The 21,249-nt window shown below is 42.2% G+C and overlaps 1 protein-coding gene across 2 annotated transcripts in view; it reads right to left on the bottom strand.

Annotated features, from left to right (window-relative positions):
* kcnab1b (potassium voltage-gated channel subfamily A regulatory beta subunit 1b) overlaps positions 1 to 21,249 on the bottom strand; it is a 37,032-nt gene that overhangs the window by 12,134 nt on the left and 3,649 nt on the right. The window contains exons 1-6 of one of the 2 annotated variants that reach the window (XM_020105298.2): positions 18,753 to 19,101; positions 7,916 to 7,959; positions 3,236 to 3,273; positions 2,531 to 2,610; positions 1,939 to 1,983; positions 481 to 525 (exon numbers count right to left, since the gene is read on the bottom strand). In XM_020105298.2, coding sequence (XP_019960857.1) covers positions 481 to 525; positions 1,939 to 1,983; positions 2,531 to 2,610; positions 3,236 to 3,273; positions 7,916 to 7,959; positions 18,753 to 18,967 — 467 coding nt within the window. In that variant the 5' untranslated portion in view covers positions 18,968 to 19,101. Of the gene's footprint in view, positions 1 to 480; positions 526 to 1,938; positions 1,984 to 2,530; positions 2,611 to 3,235; positions 3,274 to 7,915; positions 7,960 to 18,752; positions 19,102 to 21,249 lie in introns of those variants that run through there. The other variant, XM_020105314.2, reaches the window with a different exon arrangement.

Genomic DNA, 21,249 nt, shown 5'->3' with positions numbered 1-21,249 from the left:
CGTAGAAAGGATGAGCTGAAATTAAATTTATACAATTACACCCGGGCCCTACTCTACTGATCTACATCAGATACTTAAAAGGAACCAGAGGACGCATGTGGATGTCCTGGAGGAGCCTCAGTATGAGCCTGAAGACTTAAACAGCAAGAAAAATGTGACTATTGCCGATTGAGAGCAGAATTCCTCAGCGTGACAAAGAAGCAGAAGGCTGAGGAAGAGTAAGACGGAGCGGGTGAGAGTGTGGCCATGTTGTTATGTGTATGTGTGTATGCCACTCAGCCTGCCTGCCAGTGGCTTCTCAAAAGTGTTCAATCCCATATCACGCTCTGTGTCCACAGGCGTACGTTTGAATGTGCAGCCTCTTGTTGGTGAGAGAGCCTGAACATCTGAGACGCAAAAAATACATACACACACACACACACACACACACACACACACACACACACACACACAAACATGCTTGCATGCACATACACTTACTTTCCTCCCCAGTAGAGCTTTGTGGTGATCACCAGGCTGGATCTCCTGAGGGAGGAAAGACAGAAACCATCAAATGATAAAGAAAGACTTAAAAGTAAACTTTGTTAAAGAGATGAATTTGTGTGTGTGTGTGTGTCTGTGTGAGTATGTTCACACCTACATGTGCACATGACCGCATGTATCTGTGCACATGCAACTGTATCATCATCTTATAACGATTGCAGCGTCCTCCAGTCAACTTTCCTGCTGCAGTGTGAAGTGGCAGATGGGCTACGCTCCTTTTTCAAACATGTCATTCATCAAGTATGAATTACAGAGGGGATGATTTTCTGTGAAATCTAACAAGTTAGCTGCCTCACTATAACCACCCCCCCCCATGCTTCAGTGTTCAATAATTTAAACAGATCCAGAGTTGAGGTGAAGTCAGGCTGAGAGCTGGCATGGGTTTTTAAATGGCAATGCACATAAGTGAGTTTTACTCCTGCAGTGTGATATTTCATTTGTACAATTTGTACATATGAAATTGAAGATTGTCTGTGCTGCTGCTCTCACGCATCAGCACCTGCTTGGTATTTTAACTGTGAGTTATTTACAAATGTTCTGTTGCTGCAGTTCTACAAAAATAAATTGGACGTGCACACACACACACACACACACACACACACACACACACACACACACACACACACACACACACACTACCATTTTACTCACCCCTGGTGTACGTTAGTGTACAGTTATTTCATTTGGTCTTTAAACAATTTGAATAACTCTGAATATATTAATTATTATTATAATTATTTATCTATTATTGATTGAACAAAAAGTTCTCACTCTGTATTGGTCTTTGTCCAATGGTACAAAGTACACACACACAGACACACAAGTTTTAACGCAACACAAATGTTTCTACATGAGTGGTTCCTAACCTGGGGTCCTAATATAAATCTAATGACTCACAAGATTAAAGAAGTAATAAAAGGGAATACATATTTCTGGCACGGATCTGTCCATCACTTGGGTCCAGACAGAAATATCTCACAGAGGACCGGTCCTCTCCTGTTTCAACATGAGAGTGGCCCCAAGTGTACGACAAGGTGGTTCACTGGCCCTGAACCAAAACCCTTTGGGATAAATTGGTACAGTGACTGCGAGCCAGGCTTTATGGCTCAACATTAATACCTGACCTCACTTAAGCTCTTTTGGCAGCAAATCCCTTCAACCAGGCTCCAAAATCTTGTGTAAAACCTTCCCAGAAGTGTTGAGGCTGTGCAGCATCATCATAATACCCATGTGTTTGGAATGAGAGCTTCAACAGTGACATGTGAACGTAATGTTCGAGTGTCCACACACTCTGAAGTGTGTGTGTGTGTGTGTGTGTGTGTGTGTGTGTGTGCATGTACACACATTTAAACCTATTCTTAGAACATATTGAGAATCTTTGTGATTGTACTTTACCTCCAGCACTTTTTCTTGATGATGTTTCCCAGGATTATCTCTGCTCTGTGAACACACACACACACACACACACACACACACACACACACACACACACACACACACACACAGGAGATGATGGGATTATACAGTGTCTCAGGCTGCTATTTCTTTCAGTATGTAAGCATGACTGTTATCTGCCAAACATCTGCAGCTTGCATATCTGATTAAAAATCAGAAGGAGTTTAATATAAAGACCAAACGCCTCTTGTGTCGTACGCCTTAACTTCACCAGCTACCTTGAAATTAAGATTCATCCCCATGCGGCTCCACTGCATCCCGCATTATTCACCGCGACAATGTCCAGACCCATAAAGTAAGATAGAGCTGTGGACATAATGGGCAGTCTCCAGTGATGAATACGATTATGTTAATCACTTTAGAGTCGAGGCTAGCTTTCATTTTTTTGGCCTCCTCTGGTGTCTAATTCCTGCTCTGGGGCTGAACCCTGTTAACATCTTGTGTCCTGTGAGGGAGGAGGGCTGATCAGAGACCAGAGAGGATGGATGCGGTTGTGGGATGAATGCGGTCACAAATCAGAGGCGTCACTCACTTCCCCCCCGAGTAGACCTCAGCTGTGTCGAACAGGTTGACCCCGCTCTCGTAGGCGATGGTCATCAGCTGCTCCGCCACCTGACAAAGTAGAGAGAAGTTGACGCTGATTCACTCCAGTTAATACGCGGTTATAAATATTATTCAAATTACACTTTTCAGATAAAAAAAGGATGAGGATGAGAAATTCCTTGTAGAAGAGCAAGGAGGGTGAAACTGCAGCTGAGATACTCATGCTTGTTGATCAAAGTTGTTTACTGCTCAATATATTTCTCAGACTCTTTTTGACCTAGTTCTCGTGCCTGCAGTTCATGCAGAGCCGTACATCGGTCTTGACGTCTTTCTCCTTCTGTACTCGTCTCCCAGTTTTCTTTTGGTGATTCTGTTTCTCTTTGTGTCAATTAGTCCCAGTGGTCATCAAGCAGTGATGAGCTGTCCCCAATTCTGTGTTTCCCCCCATTCATGGCCAGAACGAGCCACTGAAGCAGGGCCCACTGACAGGGAGGAGTAGGACCTGATCGCTTGGCCTTGGTAGAGTCAACAGGGACACTGATTACCATGGCCAGCTAACATTACTCTTCACTGCTCCCATGTGGGTGCTTTAAACCGCCTCATCAGTTGTATTTGCGAGGTCAAGGACTAATAAAAGATTTCATCCGCTCATGAGCTGTGATGCCTGAAAGATGGATCTGACATTACGTCTTACCTCATCAGAGATCTGACCTCCAAATGTTACCCATGTGCCTGTGGAGGGGAACGTCAAAGATGTCAAAGAGTTTTGGAACAAACCAAAAAAAACATGACAAACCTTCGGCATACAAAAAGCTAGGAAACTGTTTAAGTCACGCATTAATTCTTACATTGACATTTTGGCTTGGACACATGACACATGACAAAAACACCATAAACACCCTACAGCCATCACAGCCAAACGTCAGGGTTGAGTGCTGATAGATTGAAAGAGAAAAGGCCCATTGAATGACACATCAGTGATGTTGTTTACAGATGTGTTGAATTTAAAAGAATTTGTTGAGTTGTGATGAACATTTTTCTTGATGAAAAGTTTATTTCTTTGTCTGTTAGCAGAATTACAAAAAGACTACTGGATGGATTACCAGCAACCTCTGTGAGAAGATGCGGCATGAATCAGGGAAGACTTGAAATCCAATTTTTTGCAGCTCCTGATCAGGGACAGGGTCCGAGATAAAGTATTGGCTTATGGATCTTGATGACAAAAATCAGGCATGTTTAGGAGATTGATTTCTATGAGTGTGAGCAATTTGCTGCAGATCAGAAAATAAAAATCCCGATCTAATGAATTTAAATGTGGATGCATTAGGGGACAGTTGGACCTCAGTGGAGGTATGCGCTCTACTAAGTGCCATTCTTGTTGTACAAATAGCAGCATTAGGCGTTGGTCCCTTGTTGGTTCTTGCAGGTGAACACATCATTTTTATGTATGCTACTTTGTGTTGGCAGAGAAACCGTGCTCTTGACATGGTGTGGATCATGTTTAGGTTCTGTTCTCTATTCCTTTGCTTCCCCCCAACATGTCAAAACAATAGACATCTGATAATCATGGTTCTTTCACTGCACAGTTGAGGCTACAGTTCGTTAATAGGTTTTGCTACTATCATGTCTTACCTTGTTTTGTCCTCATCAGCCCTTTGCTTTCCTTGCATGATTTTTTCCTAGATAAAGTAAAGGTTCTGTTTGTTTGTTTGTCCGTGAGCAGAATTGCTCTGCTACAGATTCCCACAAATCTTGGTGCAAGGATGGGACATCAGCCAAGGGAGAGCTCATTAAATATTGATAAGGATTCAAACAAAGGGGTGGATCCAGGATTTATTTTCTGCTTTGCTTCACATTGTGAGACAGGCCATTGACATTTTAACCAATATTCCAGGTAATGAGTGTGTGCAATTAGGTGGGGATCCAAATAAAAATCTGAAAACAGCAGTTGTAGTTTCATTGAGTCGCTGTATGGTAAAAATACAGACCTCTAACTACACGTGTAGCTGATATAATGTGGACTCAATAGAAAACCAAAATTTTTTTATATCCCGTTGCCGTTTTAACATGCAACAGATGTTAAACAGATGGAAATTTGGTTCTTTGCCTACCACTGGCTCATTTACAGTTTTGGTTGAGGTGATCATCGATGAGTGCTGACTGCAGTCGTGTACGATACAGACCGAAGAAGCTCCAGCTTCTCTCCTTCCTTCAAACAGAATAGGCTGAACAGAGTTTTGTTAGAATTTTTCATACTCTCCTCCCAGTCTTCTGTTGCCTGATCCTGTCACCATCTCCCACTAATGAGAAATAATGCAAAAGTAGTTGTTAAACCAGTGACTGCACAAGTGAAACTGCAGCAGAGAGTATGGCAAAGTATGGCAGCAGATATGTGTAGGATATGTTTCTAGGATGGCACGAGTCATGTAATAAAAAAACGGCAAATTATTATCTGCTGCCCAAAGTTTAAGATTATACAGTTAAATTGTTTTCTTGCTTTAGGAGTTGATGCATTTCCCGAGTAAATGTATGAATGTTTATCCTCTCTGTGTGTGGCTCAGGAGACAGAGCAGGTTGTCCAACAACCATAAGGTTGGTGGTTTGATACTCGGCTCTTCCAGTCTGCATTTGGAAGCCCCTGAAGGCTGTTAGAAAATAAACATCTGGCTTAAAGGCACAGTGTCTAGAATTTTGTGATATCTAGTGTTGAAATTACATGTTGCAGCTGAACACCCCTCACCTCACCCTCTCCTTCCAAACATGAAATAGAACCTGTGGTAGCTTCAGTTGTCATAAAAACTCAAAAGGTGTTTAGTTTTTCGAGTCTGGACTAATGTAAAAAACATGGCGGCCTCCATAGAGAGGAATCCCTCGATGTAAATTTGAAGTATTTAAATATAAAGGGCCTTTTCTGGGCTAAAGAAAACTACAATTCATACAATTTAGATGAAATGAACTAGTGAAAACATCATGAGCATTATTCTACATTAAATTTCTGCCAATAGATCCCTTTTACCTAAATCTTACAGACTGGACCTTTAACCTCTCGTCTTTATCTGCCACAAGATAAAACACAAATCCATGTATCTCACTTAGTCTTGGGTCTTGTGAGGCAACATCCTCACACACGTGAATGCACTCATACTACAGGGATGTAGGAAGAAATGTGAGCACAGATTTTTGTTATAGATTTTCTGATCCTGTCACACTCTGCTCCTGTCGTGTCCCAGTACTGAGAAATAATTACAGAAGCTGGTGTTAAATCTGTAGTTGACTGCCCCGGACTGGTGAAGGCTCAGTCCCATTTTTCTAAACTGGCAATGATCAAGTGTATAATTATTGTTCTCAATGATTATCCAGTGCACAACCTGCGGCCAATTTGGAAAAACACTCACTTCCTTTACTTCCTACTGAGAGTTAAAGGAGAATATAAACACCACTCGTAAATATGATTAAAGTGGTAGAAGCTAGCTTAGCTCATTTTAAAGGCTGGAGCGAGGAGGAAGACGAGAAGAAGAAAAAAATAATCTACCCTCAGTAAAACCACATTTAAAACTTGAATTTTAACTTTGCACATTTAACAGTTTTTGTGTGGATTAAAGAAATGAGTTATAATATGTTAATTAGTCATCTTGAGAGGCGGTGGTAGAGTGGGATTGGGAGCTAAAATAAGCTTTTCCCCAAAAAAATGAAACGAAGGAACCCACATTGAAACAAATGAAGTGACGTGTTTTGATCGCCACAGTCAATTTTCTTTTCCCTTGCTCCTCTCTACAGAAAAGTGGTACAAGAAGGAATCAATGTTTTGCTCAAGGGCACTTCTGCACGACTGAGACTTGCCAATATTGAGGCTTCAAACTAATCTATTTAAGTGGTCTCCCCGTTTATTATTCCTCCCTGTTCTGTGCTGCTGTGGCTTAAATCACTGCAGAGACAATCAAGCAACTCATTGACAGATTTTCTATCATTACATCCACCATCAGGTTATGTTTTACACAAAACCCCCTAGACAGATTATTACGAAATTTAGTGGAGGGATGTGATATGAGTCAAGGCATGAATCTACATGTTTGTTTGTTTCTTTTATCATTTATGCAACATAAGGCTTTTTTTCTTACATTTTCACCATTTTCCCAGGGAAGCATTTCTGGATCTAGATGAAAATAAATCAGGCTTATTCAGGGGACTTATTTTAATGAGTGTGTGCACTTTGGTCCACATTAAAATCTAGCAGTTTTTAATATAATTTGGAGAGAGAATCCGTGGGCTCTTGATATTAGTGCTGTTCTGAACCTGCTTGGTTGGAATGAGTCTGTGGTGATGCTGGGTGCAACTTTCCTTTTGAAACTGTAAAAATGTCCTGCAGTGATTGAGCCATGGAGAAAAACAACCTGCTGCAGGACTCAGTCCACAGAACCCTGAAGCTGCTGCACAAAGAGCTGTTCACTTGTTTATTCAAAGTTCAGGAAAGCTTGACTCAGAACCCACACTGGAGAATCAGTGGTCGTACTCGAGAATGCGCCTGTGGTGATGGAAAGTGTCACTTATATTGATGAGTCTCAGTCTCAGTGGCTGCAGAGCGCTGGTAACCTTTTTATTACAGGTTAATAATATTCAACATATTGCTTGAACAAATCACACCAAATTCGACATAGCACTCCGTGGGGCCCTAAACAATACACATACCAGGTGTGAAGCTGGTAAGATGAACTGTTCTCGAGATTTGCTTTCCACATAGACAGACGGAGATTTCTGGACTCAGCAGATACTGTAGATATTCTGTATCTCCATGTGTGTGTGTGCACTCTGGTGCGGATTCAAATGAAACTCTAGCCCTGGTGAATTTAAATTAGGTTTCGTTAGAGGACCTGAAAGGAGGTATGATATTTTCAGTATCTACATGATCCTGGGCAACAGTGCATCATTATTTTGCCTTTCTAAAGTTAATTTGGGTTCAGAAAAACACCCTCAACATGTGACGTGGCACACACATGCTGCAAGACCACACATGCACACATGCACATATGAAGACATGGCCAGTATACACACTCACATACACACATGAATGTGAACGTTTACCCTCGGCGTGCATTGGATATGTGAGATAACTGTGTTTGTTTGAAACCGATGCTGTTGATTTAATATTAGCTGGGGAAATATTAAGTCTCTGCAAACAGCTGCTTGTGCTCCTTTATGACTTTACATATATGTATTCAAGATTCATGAGCTTTAGACTGGTGTGAAATGACTTAGTGAAATTCAGAACACTATGCTCTATTTGCTGTCTCTACATTCTCTCTGCACACACACACACAGATGAGTTGAGTTTGCTTACGAAATCATTAAACAGCTAAAGCTGATCAAATGTACTCACCGAGCCCCAGACACGAGACACGCAGTCCAGATTTCCCAAGGTTCCTATGAAGAGAAAGCAGAGGATGAAGTTGACGTGTCATCAATCAAAATGTAATTGCGGTTACAGTGCAAAGCATCAAATTACACTCACTGGTGTTTTGTGCTTGTGGAATAATGTTGTAATTTTGCATCACTTTGTGTGTAAAAAGGTTTGTAGCAGTAGAAATATGTGGTGGATGTGTAAGTCACATTTGTGCAGAGATAGTTTTCACAAAGTCCGAGAGACATACAAATTTATGCTCCTATAAAAGTATACTGCATAAACAAAGCTTAGGGAACAGTGTCCAAGATGTCTCACACAACCGCAAAAGCCATAACACAACAACAAAAGCCACAACCGGATGCAAAACCATAACACAACAAAAAAAAAGGAACACAACCGTAAAAGCCACAACACCACTACAAAAGTCACAACCGCAAAGACCAGAACATAATCGAAAAAACCCCAACACAACCCCAAAAGCAACAACACAACCGCAAAAGCAACAACACAACAGCAAAACCCATAACACAACTACAAAAGCCATAACACGATTGCAGTAGTAACAACAAAGCTCCAAAAGTCTCAACAAACATACAAAAGCCACACAGCACAAACACAATCACAACAGTAGTGAGCGACAACACATGTTGACCATGAAATGTGCACTAAAGGTGTGTTCCTTCTTTTTGGCCACTCCAAGCACCTGTACCGTAAAACCTAAAATAGACAAGCATCTCATTTTAAGTGGCGACCGATTCACAAATGGCGGCTCTCAGTAAGTAACTGCACATTTCACGGTCAACATCCATCGTCCCTCACTTTTGCTGTGGTTGTGTTTCTGTGATGTGGCTTTTGTAGCGCCTCACGTCTCAGCACTGATTGCTGCTTCCGCACTGGAGAGACGAACAGCAATAACATGCAGCAATTTTGTTATAATGGAGTTTACAAAAAGGTAACAAAATAAAAAGATCGATTGTAAGTGAGTTTAATAATAAACAAGGTCTGATAGTTTCTGGTGTATCACACACCTGAATCATGAATCAGAGATAACAGAGGGGGCGTTGATTTACTCAATCAATGTGGATCCCACCTTCTCCAGCAGACACTGACAAGTATTCTGCTCAAATTGAAACAATAAAATGATTCTTTGTACTGCAGCAGTGGAGTTCGCTTCTTTCTGATCAGTGCTGCTTTCTGTTCCCCCCACTCAATCCCTCCCTCTTTTGCTCAGAGGCTTTGACATTCTGTTACAGCAGGGAGCCCTTTGATCCTCAGGCTTTTTTTTACTGTTGCTGTCTTCCCCCCCAAAATCCAGAAACCTGCATCATACCAATATTCCTCAAGATAGCCCCTCACACATGTGCCTCCCATCCTTCTGTAACGTGTCCCTCCACCTATTACCTGTGTAACGGTGCACCCCCCTGGTACGCAGCTCCTCCATAACACTCAGTTTACCTCCAGCTGATCTGCTGTGATGCAATGCGCCACTTTCAACTCTCATCAACACCGTGAAAAATAAACCTAGAGTTCATGCCACGCTCATCTCAGAGTCTCAGCCCTCCACCTCACATCCAGTTTTTACAATCTGTGCCACATCAAGTCCAACGGAGCGGGGAGCTCATGTGGAGCGAGCGTTTAATGGCATCACATCGGTGACAACAGCAAGAACAGATTGTTATGCCTCCGGCCGCCACAGGTGTCTTCCCTCGGCGGGATGTGGAACGCAGTTGAAAGAAAACTGGAGGCCGTGGGGATTGTGCAAGGACAAGCCGCCATCTTCAGACAGGCAAAATGATTTGAGGCAAGAGCTGTGAAATTGAGACATATTGTTTGACAGAGCCATGAAGGCCACATGCACACACGAGAAGCCGCTCTCACAAGCAACACACTTCATCTTCACAGGAGAATATGTCCACGTACTTGACACGGAAGCAACCTCCAAACACAGTGTATGGATTTTTCCTTCCTGCTTGCTTTTGCAGGCATTTACTCATAATTACAACAAATGAGGCCTTAAAAGAAATGCAGCAGTTGTGTTGTCGTGACAACAAATGGCCTGAGCCTGTTGAGATGAGGTAGACTAATCTGAGGCCACGCTATCTAACCGTGCCCGATTCAATTAGAAGTCCAATACGAAGAAGCATCCGTCATCGAGTCAGATGTCCCGCCGAGCCGCCAAGATAAAGAGGGACAACATATAAATCAAAGTGTTTGTATATAAACACTTTGAGTGATTCAATACATTTATGGATTATTTGATGCATTGCGCATAATCGAGGAGCTGATAGAAGGAAACAGTGAGATGGAGCTCGCTGCAGTTACAAATCTTAGGGTGTCTGTGATATGGTGGAGGAATTTGGGTATTGTATCCTCCAACGCTCTGATGTATTATAGATCTGATGCTTCTGATCCATGAAAGTGTCAGCAGGAGGGCTGCACTATAGGTCAAATGGATGTTTGTGTGTTTGGTTGCATTAACAGCAGCTGAAGTTGTCAAATAATTATAGCAGCATTTACCTTCAGTCCTCATTAAGAAGCTTTTGTCTGCATCTTTTTATTTGTTTGTGTTTTTTTATTAGCAGGACTAAGCAAAAACTACTGAACTGATTTCCATGAAACTTTATACGTTAACTTTTAGTTTCAGACTGTTGGGCCTTGGTGCATGCATAACCTCCCTGCAGTGCGTTTCAGGTTGACACAGTTTTTAACTGTTGATGATATTTGTTTACTGTTATGTTTCATGCACACTATCTCCACACTAAAAAACTAATTTGTAGGTTTGCTCCATTTCCAAATAAAGCCGGTTGTCCTTGGGAAAAAGCTCACTTTTTGTTTTTGGAGATCCTCCATAAAGTAAATTTGCAGTTGCTGCTTCAAATGATTTCTTAAGAATAGGGCATAAACAAAGCTGACGTCCAGCAGCCAGAGAAGCCGCCGCTTCACGTCTTTATTCTTGTCCCTGGTGTTTTCTGGGAATTCAGGAAGCGGCAGCATCGGCCGCACCTGGTTATTAACCGCAGTCAGCTCGCGATGATGCATTAATAGATCTGTCTGGGCCTGGGGTGTTACTGCCAGCAGAGGCATGCTGCAAAAGGAGCTAATGATTCAGGGGATTACAGCGTGTCACTGGCAACAAAGGGCAGAAAATTCCAGACTTTTTGTTTAAGAGAAAACGAGTGTTTGTGTGTTGTATGTAGGAGACAGTGAAGACAACCGCTGCCAGGACACAGGATGTAATTACATTATATAATATCTTGTAAATAGTAAACTAACTGCACTAGGGAAAGGACAAGTTGTCTATACAAACTTGCACATAAACAATTCTGCAAGCCAGTGAGTGTGGCTCGGTCCCTCATGCTTGAATGGTGCCCAAAAGAAGCCTTGAAGTAAAATGACAAATGAGTCATTTGAAAACGCCCCCTCACACAAACCTGTCACCACTTATGAACATCCTGCAAGCTGCTACTGTAAGTAGCCCTCTCTGTTTTCAGCAGATCCCCATTTGAAATAAAGAACTATCAAATGAACATCTGGCTGATTTTCTGCACTTAAAATCTCAAAAGAACTGACCTCTCTTTTGTGGGAGGATGTTTGTTTTTTTTTCCTGGAAAGCAATGATATGGCTCTCAAATCACACTGGGGCATTTCTCATATGGTTTATTTCCTGAAGCTGGGTAGCTTGAATCAATATTTGTCAGCCAATACGTTTGTCAAGGTTGCGAGTAAACAGATAAAACTTCTCACTCGCTGGGGGATTAATGTAGACTAAGCAAACCCACACAAGGCCACCTTGATGGGCGGAGGGATTAGACAACGCCCACCTCCTCGTTTTTTTCCACCGCTCTCCTGATGGCGGCCACAATGTTGTTATCAAGATAAATCAGTGCAGCGAAGAAAGGCGGGTCGTATTCTAAGAATATCAAAGCCGGGGCCCATGTGGGTGGGAAGAAAGTAGAGAAGTGAAATCGAGCACTTTGAGGGAAAAAAATGAAGAGATGAAATGTGAAAGAAAAGCTGCAGCTGAGTTGCTTCGGGGAGAAGAAAAGTCATGGGCCTCATGGATGGAGAAGAGAAGGAGACAGAGAGAAATGAAGAGGGAAAGAGAGAAATAAACCAAGATGTGGTAGCAATAGACTGAGGCTCAAGTCCAAGCCCTGAGTCTAAGCCATCCTCTACAGTTAAATTCTTCTAAATGACACAGAACGGGAAATAGGAAATGACAGCAAATTCCCTACAGGGGGCTGCATAATGTGCATGTTTGTATGGAGAGAGAGAGAGAGAGAGAGAGAGAGAGAGAGCTATAAAATGCAAGAGTCCAGATTTGAGATTTAGCTTTGTAATACCACAGGGCCAAAGTCGACATAGTTTCAACTTTCTTCTTAATTTTTATGCACAAACACTTTTTTTAATGTGTTGTGGTCGGTTATTACAAATATTTATACTTCTTTTTTTCCTGATCTATAATTTAAACATCATACGATAAAACCTGAGTAACTGCCGGGTAGAGAGGCTCACACAGAATCACTGTATTTTTGGCAGAGACACATGACTGAACTGTGGGTTGATCCTGTATTGAAAAAGATGTGGGCAGATCTGAAGTGGTAGATTCCGGTACGCTGTGGATTTCAGAGAGAGCTCGGCATTGTGGAAAAAAAAAAGAAAGAAAAATCAAATCACGATGAGTAGAAAAAATTTCATACAGTGCTGACAGAAAGTATGTCACGGTATCTCTTCAGGTGTAGCTTCTCAGCACGTTATTTTTAGGTGCATTTTTAAGTCTGCAGGAAATCTGACTGCACGATCACGTTCAAGTATCTACGTAAACAAACCAAAATAGTATGCAAAGGCTGATGAGAAAGTAAACACTTTAAGAGAGAGTTAGATTTGTAGGATTATTGTGTGTGTGTGGAGATTTGTGTAACTGTATCTGAAGGTGTGTGTGAGTGATTTTTGAATGCGTAAGGAATCAGCAAATCTGCATTTAGAATCTGTGTGTGTGTAATCAGATTTGTAAATGTGTAAATGAGAATTTTAGTGTATCTCAAGTGAATTGAGATTTGTACATGTGTAGACAAATCTGTAAATGTGAACATAGATATTAATGGCTGAAAGTGTAAAGCTGAAAATACAGATAAATCATTAGTTACAATTCTCACTACTGGATTTCGTTTTACGAGCGATCTAAGCTACACTTTTGTCGTGGCAGATCTGCAAGGGCTGAGGTGTGGCAAGCGAGACGGCCATTTTCTTCACTTTTGTCATGCATTTTGTCAAGGTTGTGCTGAAACTGCTTATCAGACCCAGGCATGATGGCTGCTCACTTGCCATACCTCAGCTCAGGGTAAAAACATTGTGAATGTCAGCAATAAGGACAAATCTCCACCAGGGTTCCCAGATGTGACAAAGCAGAAGTGTAGCAAAGATCTCATGTAAAACAAAATCCTGTAGTAAGATGTGTAACTATTTCCAGCTATTAGAGCAAAAACACTTTTGGCTTTTTCAACCATTGATATGTTCACATTTCCAGATTGTATAAATAAAACATGTATAAATCCTAATACACATTTCTATACACAAATCTCATACACATTATGCTGATATACAATAAATTATACAATATTTTTTCACACATACAAATCTGATAAATGTACACACAGATTTTAAATACACATGCATATTCCTGTACGCATTCATAAATCTCATTTGCAGATTCTTTTACACACAGATTGAGATACATTTACACAACTCCCCACACACACACACACACATTTTTGGGCACAAAGCGATTATTAAAGTTAAGTGTGTCTCATAATAAATACATTTTTGCCAACAACAAACCTAATTTACTGCATATTTTATTCTGTAAGCGTTCAACATGCAGCTGTGGTGTTGTTCTGTTTCAGCGCTTCCAATTATTGGAACGAGCCAAAATTGCCAAGAAAGAAACATTATTATAAAACCATTATGCTTGCAGAAAAGTGTTTTAGTCGTGACCTTTAATTAAAATGCAGAGTCCATGCAAGCGTCCTGGCTGTTTAACAGAGAGACTGGGCACTTCTTATCCTCGGGGGCTTGTTCAGTCTTTAGGCAGAGTGGAGCTCCATGAACAGGCCTCGTGTTGTGCAACACCCTGGCTCATATATTTGGACCTACGCATCACAGGCCAACGGTTGAGACAAGAACTGTGGTAAACAATGTGGGAACATGAAGTGCATCTACTTTGCTAAAGGGTGATTAAGACTTTTGATTTATGATGAAAAACTGGGGGAAAAAGCTACTCAGAGGAGCTACTCAGAGAGGCTGGACACAAACGCTGCCCAGGCAAATGCACGCTCTCCAGGCAAATGCACGCTCTCCAGGCTCTGTGAGGGCAGATGAGCAAATTTCACTGCAAAACACAAATTTTTAAAAAAAGAAGCCATCGCCTTGCAAAGTATGATTGATGATGCATTTATCATGGACAAGTGCCACAGCAGCAGAACATCTAAATGTTATCTTTGTTTGGAGAAGCACACGGAGGGAGAGAGTTGCATCAGTCTCCACTATGGCTGCCGTGTAATCCTCACAAGCATCGATGCACCTTGTCAAAACAAAGTAAATGATTTGTAGCACAAAGAAAAATGCTGTTTTCTTGCCCAGTTGCTATTAGCTAAACAAATCAGAAGAGTGAGAGTGGTTTCCCATTTTATGACTTTAGCATAAAGCAAGTCATCTGTACTTTTTGAGCCTAAGACTTATACGATCTGAACATAAGAAATCCACCGTGATTTAGGTGAAGAAATGATAGTGTTCTGCAGACGTCACGTTGACACAAGTGTTTTTGCCATGGCCACTGGATTATTAAACAGCGGGAGGAAGATGTTTTCATTAACAGGATCGAGCTAGAGGCGCAGCAGAGTCACCCATGAATGCAAGGATGAGACTGGCTTTGGGGCGGCTCACACAAACAATTCCAAACAGAAACTCTTACAGATTTATTCCAAAACCTTCAGCTCAAATATGTGCAGCTGTGAGAGTGCAGTTCCTTGAAATGACCAATGTGAACATTCTCAGTTTTTCTTTTCGTGCACAAAAAACCCCACTTGATTTATAGGTTGATCAGGTTTTTCCGACAGATGTAAAACATGATGTGTACACAGCAGTGGAGGGCCTCTGTCTCTGCTTGTCACTGATAAGCCTGCATGAAAAGGAACCAACAGAAGGGAGTTTTGTTTGCCCATCTGCAGCCCAGCTCTGAACCAACCAAGCGGAATCTTTCCCCATAACCTCCTGGACTGACAAAAGGCCTTCTGCTGCCTACTGACCGTTATGATCTTCATTCCAGGCTCCGTACCAGGAATCAGCACAACTTGTGGAGCCAACGACAACAGTGTGGTGTGTTACTTTGCATGTTTTGCTCTGTATATGTGTTGTTTGTTGTTATTTTGAAGGTTCAGTGTGCAGGATTTAGTAGCATCTAGCCATAATGTGGGCGATACCCCTTGCTTTGCTTTCACTTCCAACTATGGTGGCTTCTGTGCAACGTAAAGAGAACCATTTATAAACAGAGATGATACAAAGTGCTCGTTCCGACGTAAAGAAAGCATCTTTATGAATACTATTTTCCACAAAGCTAGATGAGGTCAAATGGCCATTGAAGGCTGCAGCTGGGGGGCACCACAATTAGAAGTATTCTCTATATTTGGATTGCCATGACAACTACAATGCCGCAGATGGTGGTATCATTAGTTCATGCTCGCTCGCTCTGCATCTTCTGCCTCAACTTGCTACGCCTTCAGTTGTGCCCAGTGTGCATCCTCAGAGCCACACACAAGTGCACACGCCATGCACTCATCTATGTAACGCAATGTGCCAGCGCAGACGCCCACAGTGGCACACACGCTCTCGTCTTTGGGGAAAGACAAAAGGGGGGATTTCATTAGTTGTCTGAGAGAGAAAACTGAGAGAGACGTTTTTGTTGTTGTTGTGGACCCCACTTCAAGAGAAAGCGGTTCCCTGTCAGATGGTGTCCAAAGCAACGCTCTTAGATGGGGGGGATACAAGTGAGAGAAACTGAAAATGTCAGACATGAGTTTTCTAATATTTGCTTTCTCTGTGGTGAAAACAGGGGATTTGCTGAGGGCTTGGAGGAAGCTGCATCCTCCGACTGTTTCTAGAGGGAGCGACAGGAATGAGCAAATCCTCATGTTACAAACTGAAATAAATAACAGACACTTTTTGGAAGCAACATAGTTTGTATCAGTTTTGCAGAATTTTACCCAACGACTACTCTCTTTAAGAGAAGAACAACAAAAGAACACAACAGCAAAAGAAGCAGCAAGGAAACTTGGTTTTCCCTCGTCTGTTTGTTTTTGAGCAGGATTACACAAAAACAACTTGATGGATTTTCACAAAACATGCTGGAAGGATGTGGCATGGATCAACGAAAAACCCATTACATTTTGGTGTGGATCCGAATCAGGGGGAAGATCCAGAAGTTTTCTTGTCACTTTCTTTAAATAACACATTTTCACCATTTTCCCTGAGAATAATTCTGGGATCTTAATGGAAAAAAGTGAATCACATTCAGGGAACTGATATCAATGAGCGTGGGCCACTTGATTGAATTTTAGGGGCCTTGGTGCACGTACAGTAGGATTTCAGAAATCAATTTTATCGCCTGGAAAACAAAACAAAGCCCAGGACCAGTTAGCACAATGAAGTCATCAGGCTTGTTTGGTGCTGAGAACAGATTGAAGTTGGCCATTTCAATGTTGTTATGGAAACGAGATGAGACTGTGTGACAAGCAGACACTTATCGCATTTAGCTGCTCCGCACCCAATCTGCCCGGAGTCTGCTAATTGCCTCTTTTCTGTGAGCTGACCTGAGTGCTCCAATTTTCTCTTTCACTCAATCTCTAATTTTTCTTTTTTCCCCCAATTCCCTCATTCTGACTTTTCCATCATCCCCTCTTTCCCTCCGCCTGTCTCTCCTTCACTGTTTCTCTCTTGATCCTGACTCGGTGATGTCACCCTCTCCAGTGAATGAACACCGGAGGTAAACGCTACTATTTTGCTCCAGCGATCTGGGTTAAGAGCTCACTCACTGAGATAAGAGAGCATTGTTTTCTTGGCCCAGCCTTTTTACAACTCCCACACAGACACACGCGAGGAGAGCGGCAGCACGACACTGTCACACTCTCCAGACTATAATGTATGGCTGTGGCCACTCAATGAGGACCACATGTGGAACGGTGAGCATCTTAAACCGATGCTCCTCTTATTGAATGAGCTCATGAGAGATTTAAAAAGCAAACTCAGTGTATATACAATTTATTATATTACTGTTGGTGCACAGGATGATTTATATGGTTTTGTGAAGTGCACTTTTTAAAATCTATTCCATTCTTCTATAATATATATTTCTCTTGGGCATTTCTCTCAAACTATGTCATTGTTGGTTTTATTGGTAATTGTTTAGTGTGTTTAGTGTCTAATTATCAGCATGTTTCAAATATTAGCGATAAAAACAAAGTTTCAAAGAGTTTAATTAATCTAAAATGTAATTAGAATGATAGAGTGCATATCACCTCCAAGGTTAAATCAAAGCTGCACTAAATTGCACACACTCAGAGATATTAGTTCCCGGACAGATTTCTTTTTCAAATCTTCTATTTGGATCTGCAACAAATTGCACTCACTCATAAAGTCCCCTTAACATGCCAGCTTTTTTTTTTATTTCATAAAGATCCTTGAATTAAATGAAAATGTTGTAAAATGTCCTATATCTCTCAATGTTTAATGAAGTGAAATTCCAGGATCCACCCCAGATTCTGTGGGTTTTACCTTGACCCATATCACACCCTTCCACCAAGGTTTGTGGATACAATCAAACAAACAAAGGCAGATGAATAAAACATTACCTTGGTGGAGGTTATACAATGTCACTAAAAACTATTACTGGTATTTAATCTAACTGCAGCATCGCTTGTGTGGCCACATTGATCATTTACAGACTGATTTAGTTTGTTCAAAGAGCTGGTGCCATGTTTGTAGCTTCAGGATCTCAAATGATTAATTATTATTTGCACTTGTTGATGGGACTGCATCACATTGTGTGATTTGCAGAGTTATCATGGTTCATTTTATTTCCTCATTCTTATGATATTGCTATGGTAACATCTCTGAGGTGGGTGTTTTCTATTGTTTTGGTTTTCATTATGAGATGTTTAATTTGAGTGTGTTTTTTGTATCAGGTCTGGTTTTATCATTTTCACTCTGAGGTTGAAACGGGTCCACACTTTAAACCAATTTAACGAATAGATTCTGATAAAGGTTTTCTTTGTACCTGAAAAGCATCCTTTCTATATTTTTACTTCTTATTACGAAAACAAATATATTTTTCTTCCAATTGCACTATTGTGCAATTAAATTCTTATTTATATCTGAAACTTCTCTCATCAAAATGTCCCAGATCCTAGTTCTCTTCTTCTTGTGATTCGATTTACTAAATAATACATTAAAAAAATTGTACATCTCCGAAAAACGCTTTTGATTCTTTCACCAGACACACTCACACAGCGTCTTATTCATCACCTGTCACTGGTCATATATCATTTCTGTCTCCATCAAGGTTCTTTTATTTCAGGTCGTCTCTCCTCTCGTTTTAATTGTCTTGTTTCTCTCCTGTTTTCTATCCTGTCATTAATCTTAATTCGTCAGTGTTCTACGTTGAGTTGTGGTGTACTCTGGATAGAGGAGAGAAAACTAAACCACACACACCTCCTCCGTCTCCCTCTCACACAGTCTCCATCATCACGTCACGTCTACGTACCGGTACTTCATGCCTGTGAGCTTGGCAGTGGACTCCTTGAGGTTATGGTGGTAGCGGTGGGTGAAGGAGCCCAGGCTTCGAGCTATCAGGGCCACGGTGCGGAAGCGCGTTCGGGCCTGGCTGGCTGTATTGGGGCTGGTGGCGTTCTGCTTGCTGTGCTCGCCGTTACGTGGGGCCTTCAGACCGTGGTCCGTACATGCAAAGGACACCTGCATGGTTGTCGGCTAAGGCCACTAGAGCTCCAAGACAGGCTTGAGGTTTTTGAGGTCCTTAAAGTACCTGACAGTGTTTTTTCTCTCCCTTCTGTCTCTGGAAGTTCTTTTTGTCCTTGTCTTTTTGAGGCTGGACGTCAGTGGTCCAGGCCAGCTCTACCCGGTGCTGCTGAATCTCATGCACAAATCAGAGGCAGGACTGAGGTGGAGCAAGAGATTCTGTTCAGTTTCTTCAGGGACAGGAATCTCAAGCTGAGGTTATCTCAAAAATTGGACATAACAATCCCGCAGTCCCGGTCAGTGCGTGAAGTGCTGAGACGAGGAGCCGGTCTGACACCACCTGAAAATGTGACAAGAGGATGGAGATGGAGGGAGAAGAATGGAGGAGAATGGGAACTGAATGAGTCGTGGAAAGAGTTGCCCGCTGCGAGGAGGGAATGCAGTGAGTGTCGCAGAGGGTTAGAGGGGGAGGCTGAAAAGTGCGACTACAGAGGAGGAGGAATAATCTGGTAAACCAGAAATAAGACTGACTTGAGAAAAAAAACACATATTTTAGTTTTTCCAAGCTGTTTTCTCCACTTTCACGCCCTTTGCTCACATCTCTAAGCAGCTTCGACATAGCTATACAATGATCGAGAGCAATCCTGCCCTACTTTTCTTTCTCTCTTTCTTTCTTGCATTATCTCCCCTTCCTCATCCTGTATAGTTTCCAACTAAACTTCAGTCTCCTGCTTATTTTTAATTTGTGTATTTCAAATTCTGCCTCTGACTCCTCTTTTATTGTCTTTCTCTTTGGGGTGTCTCTCTCTCTTGCCCTCAAACTGCAGCTAATCCTTTTAGTCAAACACCTGGAATGAAGAGAGTAACACTGCACCAGCACCCTGAGCCCTCAGCGCTGTGAAAACCCATCCCCTTTCACTCCTGTCAAACATCTTTAAAACAAGGTCATGCTTGAAGCAAACACTGTTCATTCACAAATCTACTTACAACACACACACACGCAGAGACCAAATCTTTATGGATACAGGTGTTCTTACACACATGGGATGTCAGGACGAGGCAGGGATGAGATCCTTGACTGAAGTGCGTCTTCCTGCAACTTTTAGAGGAATCAAGCGGCTCTACACAGGTCCTGCAAAGATCCGCATCCCAACAGAAGCAGCAGCAGCTTGTGATCTGGCAGCTGTCCTCAGATCGGGCAAACAGCTTTGTCCTGTCTCCAAAGTCCGCAAGGAAGTAACACAGCTTTTAAGGTTCCCGGCTTTGCAGCAAGAACGCTCTGCTTGATAAAGGGACCCTGGAATGGTAATGGACAAGCAGAGAGCAGGAGGAGGAGGAGGAGAGAGGAGGATGCATGGTTCATCGTTTCAGAGAGAGAGAGAGAGAGAGAGAGAGAGAGAGAGGAGGACAGATGCAGTGAGGAGGCGATGAGCAGCGCTTGGAGAGAGGGAGCCTGGCGCTGAGTGAGGGGAGAGAGACAGCATGTATTGGCTGCTGGCTCTGACTGACTGGCTGAAAGAACTGCAGTGGTTTTCACTATGGCGCCACACACTCAGTAAGAGAGCGAGAGAGAGAGAGGAAGAGAGAGAGAGGTATGTTGCGAATGGGAATCAAGGCAGCCGATGTTGATGTGACTTGATGTGTGTGTGTGTTTGTTTACTTAGAGAAATGCACCTCAGGCAGGATGTTAAGGTGGCGTACTGTGGTCGAGTACAGTAACCTCCATGAGGATGTCACCGACACGCTTCACTTCACTGTGGTTGACCTGTCAGGCATTTTACCCTCTTTCTGTTGTCTGCTATCACAACACACGTCCGCCACGTACACACGAAGGTAATCACTTCCGATCCCTCTCCCATGAAATAATTTCACGGTGCTTTCTTATTCTCGCACGGTGAAAAGTTGGAGGCTACGGCTAAGGCTCGCAGAAGAATCCAGAGAGACCCTTTCTGACTCTGACGTCTCAGAGCAGATGTTAACAAACAGATCAGATGAAGTGGCACAATGAAATAAAGCATTAAACCAGTGTTGAGGCAGAGCAGCGTCTTCGCCTCCTCCCCCACTTAGCAGCAATGTGACAATGCAGGATTTCATGGTTCATTGAACCTCCACAAACCTCGAGGCCAACGCAGTTTTATTTATATCCTCGCGACTGCATCTGATAAGAGAAGACGCTGGTAACAGTCTTTTTTTGATGATAAGTTGGCTCATGGGTCAGAAGGAGCGTTGGGGAGGTGGTCAGTCAGACTGGATACATGTGAGAGAATAAACTGTGCTGAATTGAT

Source organism: Paralichthys olivaceus, chromosome 16 (genome assembly GCF_024713975.1).
Source record: "Paralichthys olivaceus isolate ysfri-2021 chromosome 16, ASM2471397v2, whole genome shotgun sequence".
NCBI classification, from domain to species: Eukaryota; Metazoa; Chordata; class Actinopteri; order Pleuronectiformes; family Paralichthyidae; genus Paralichthys; species Paralichthys olivaceus.
The sequence above is the reverse complement of the archived record's forward strand: the minus strand, read 5'-3'. Positions and strand labels throughout refer to the sequence as shown.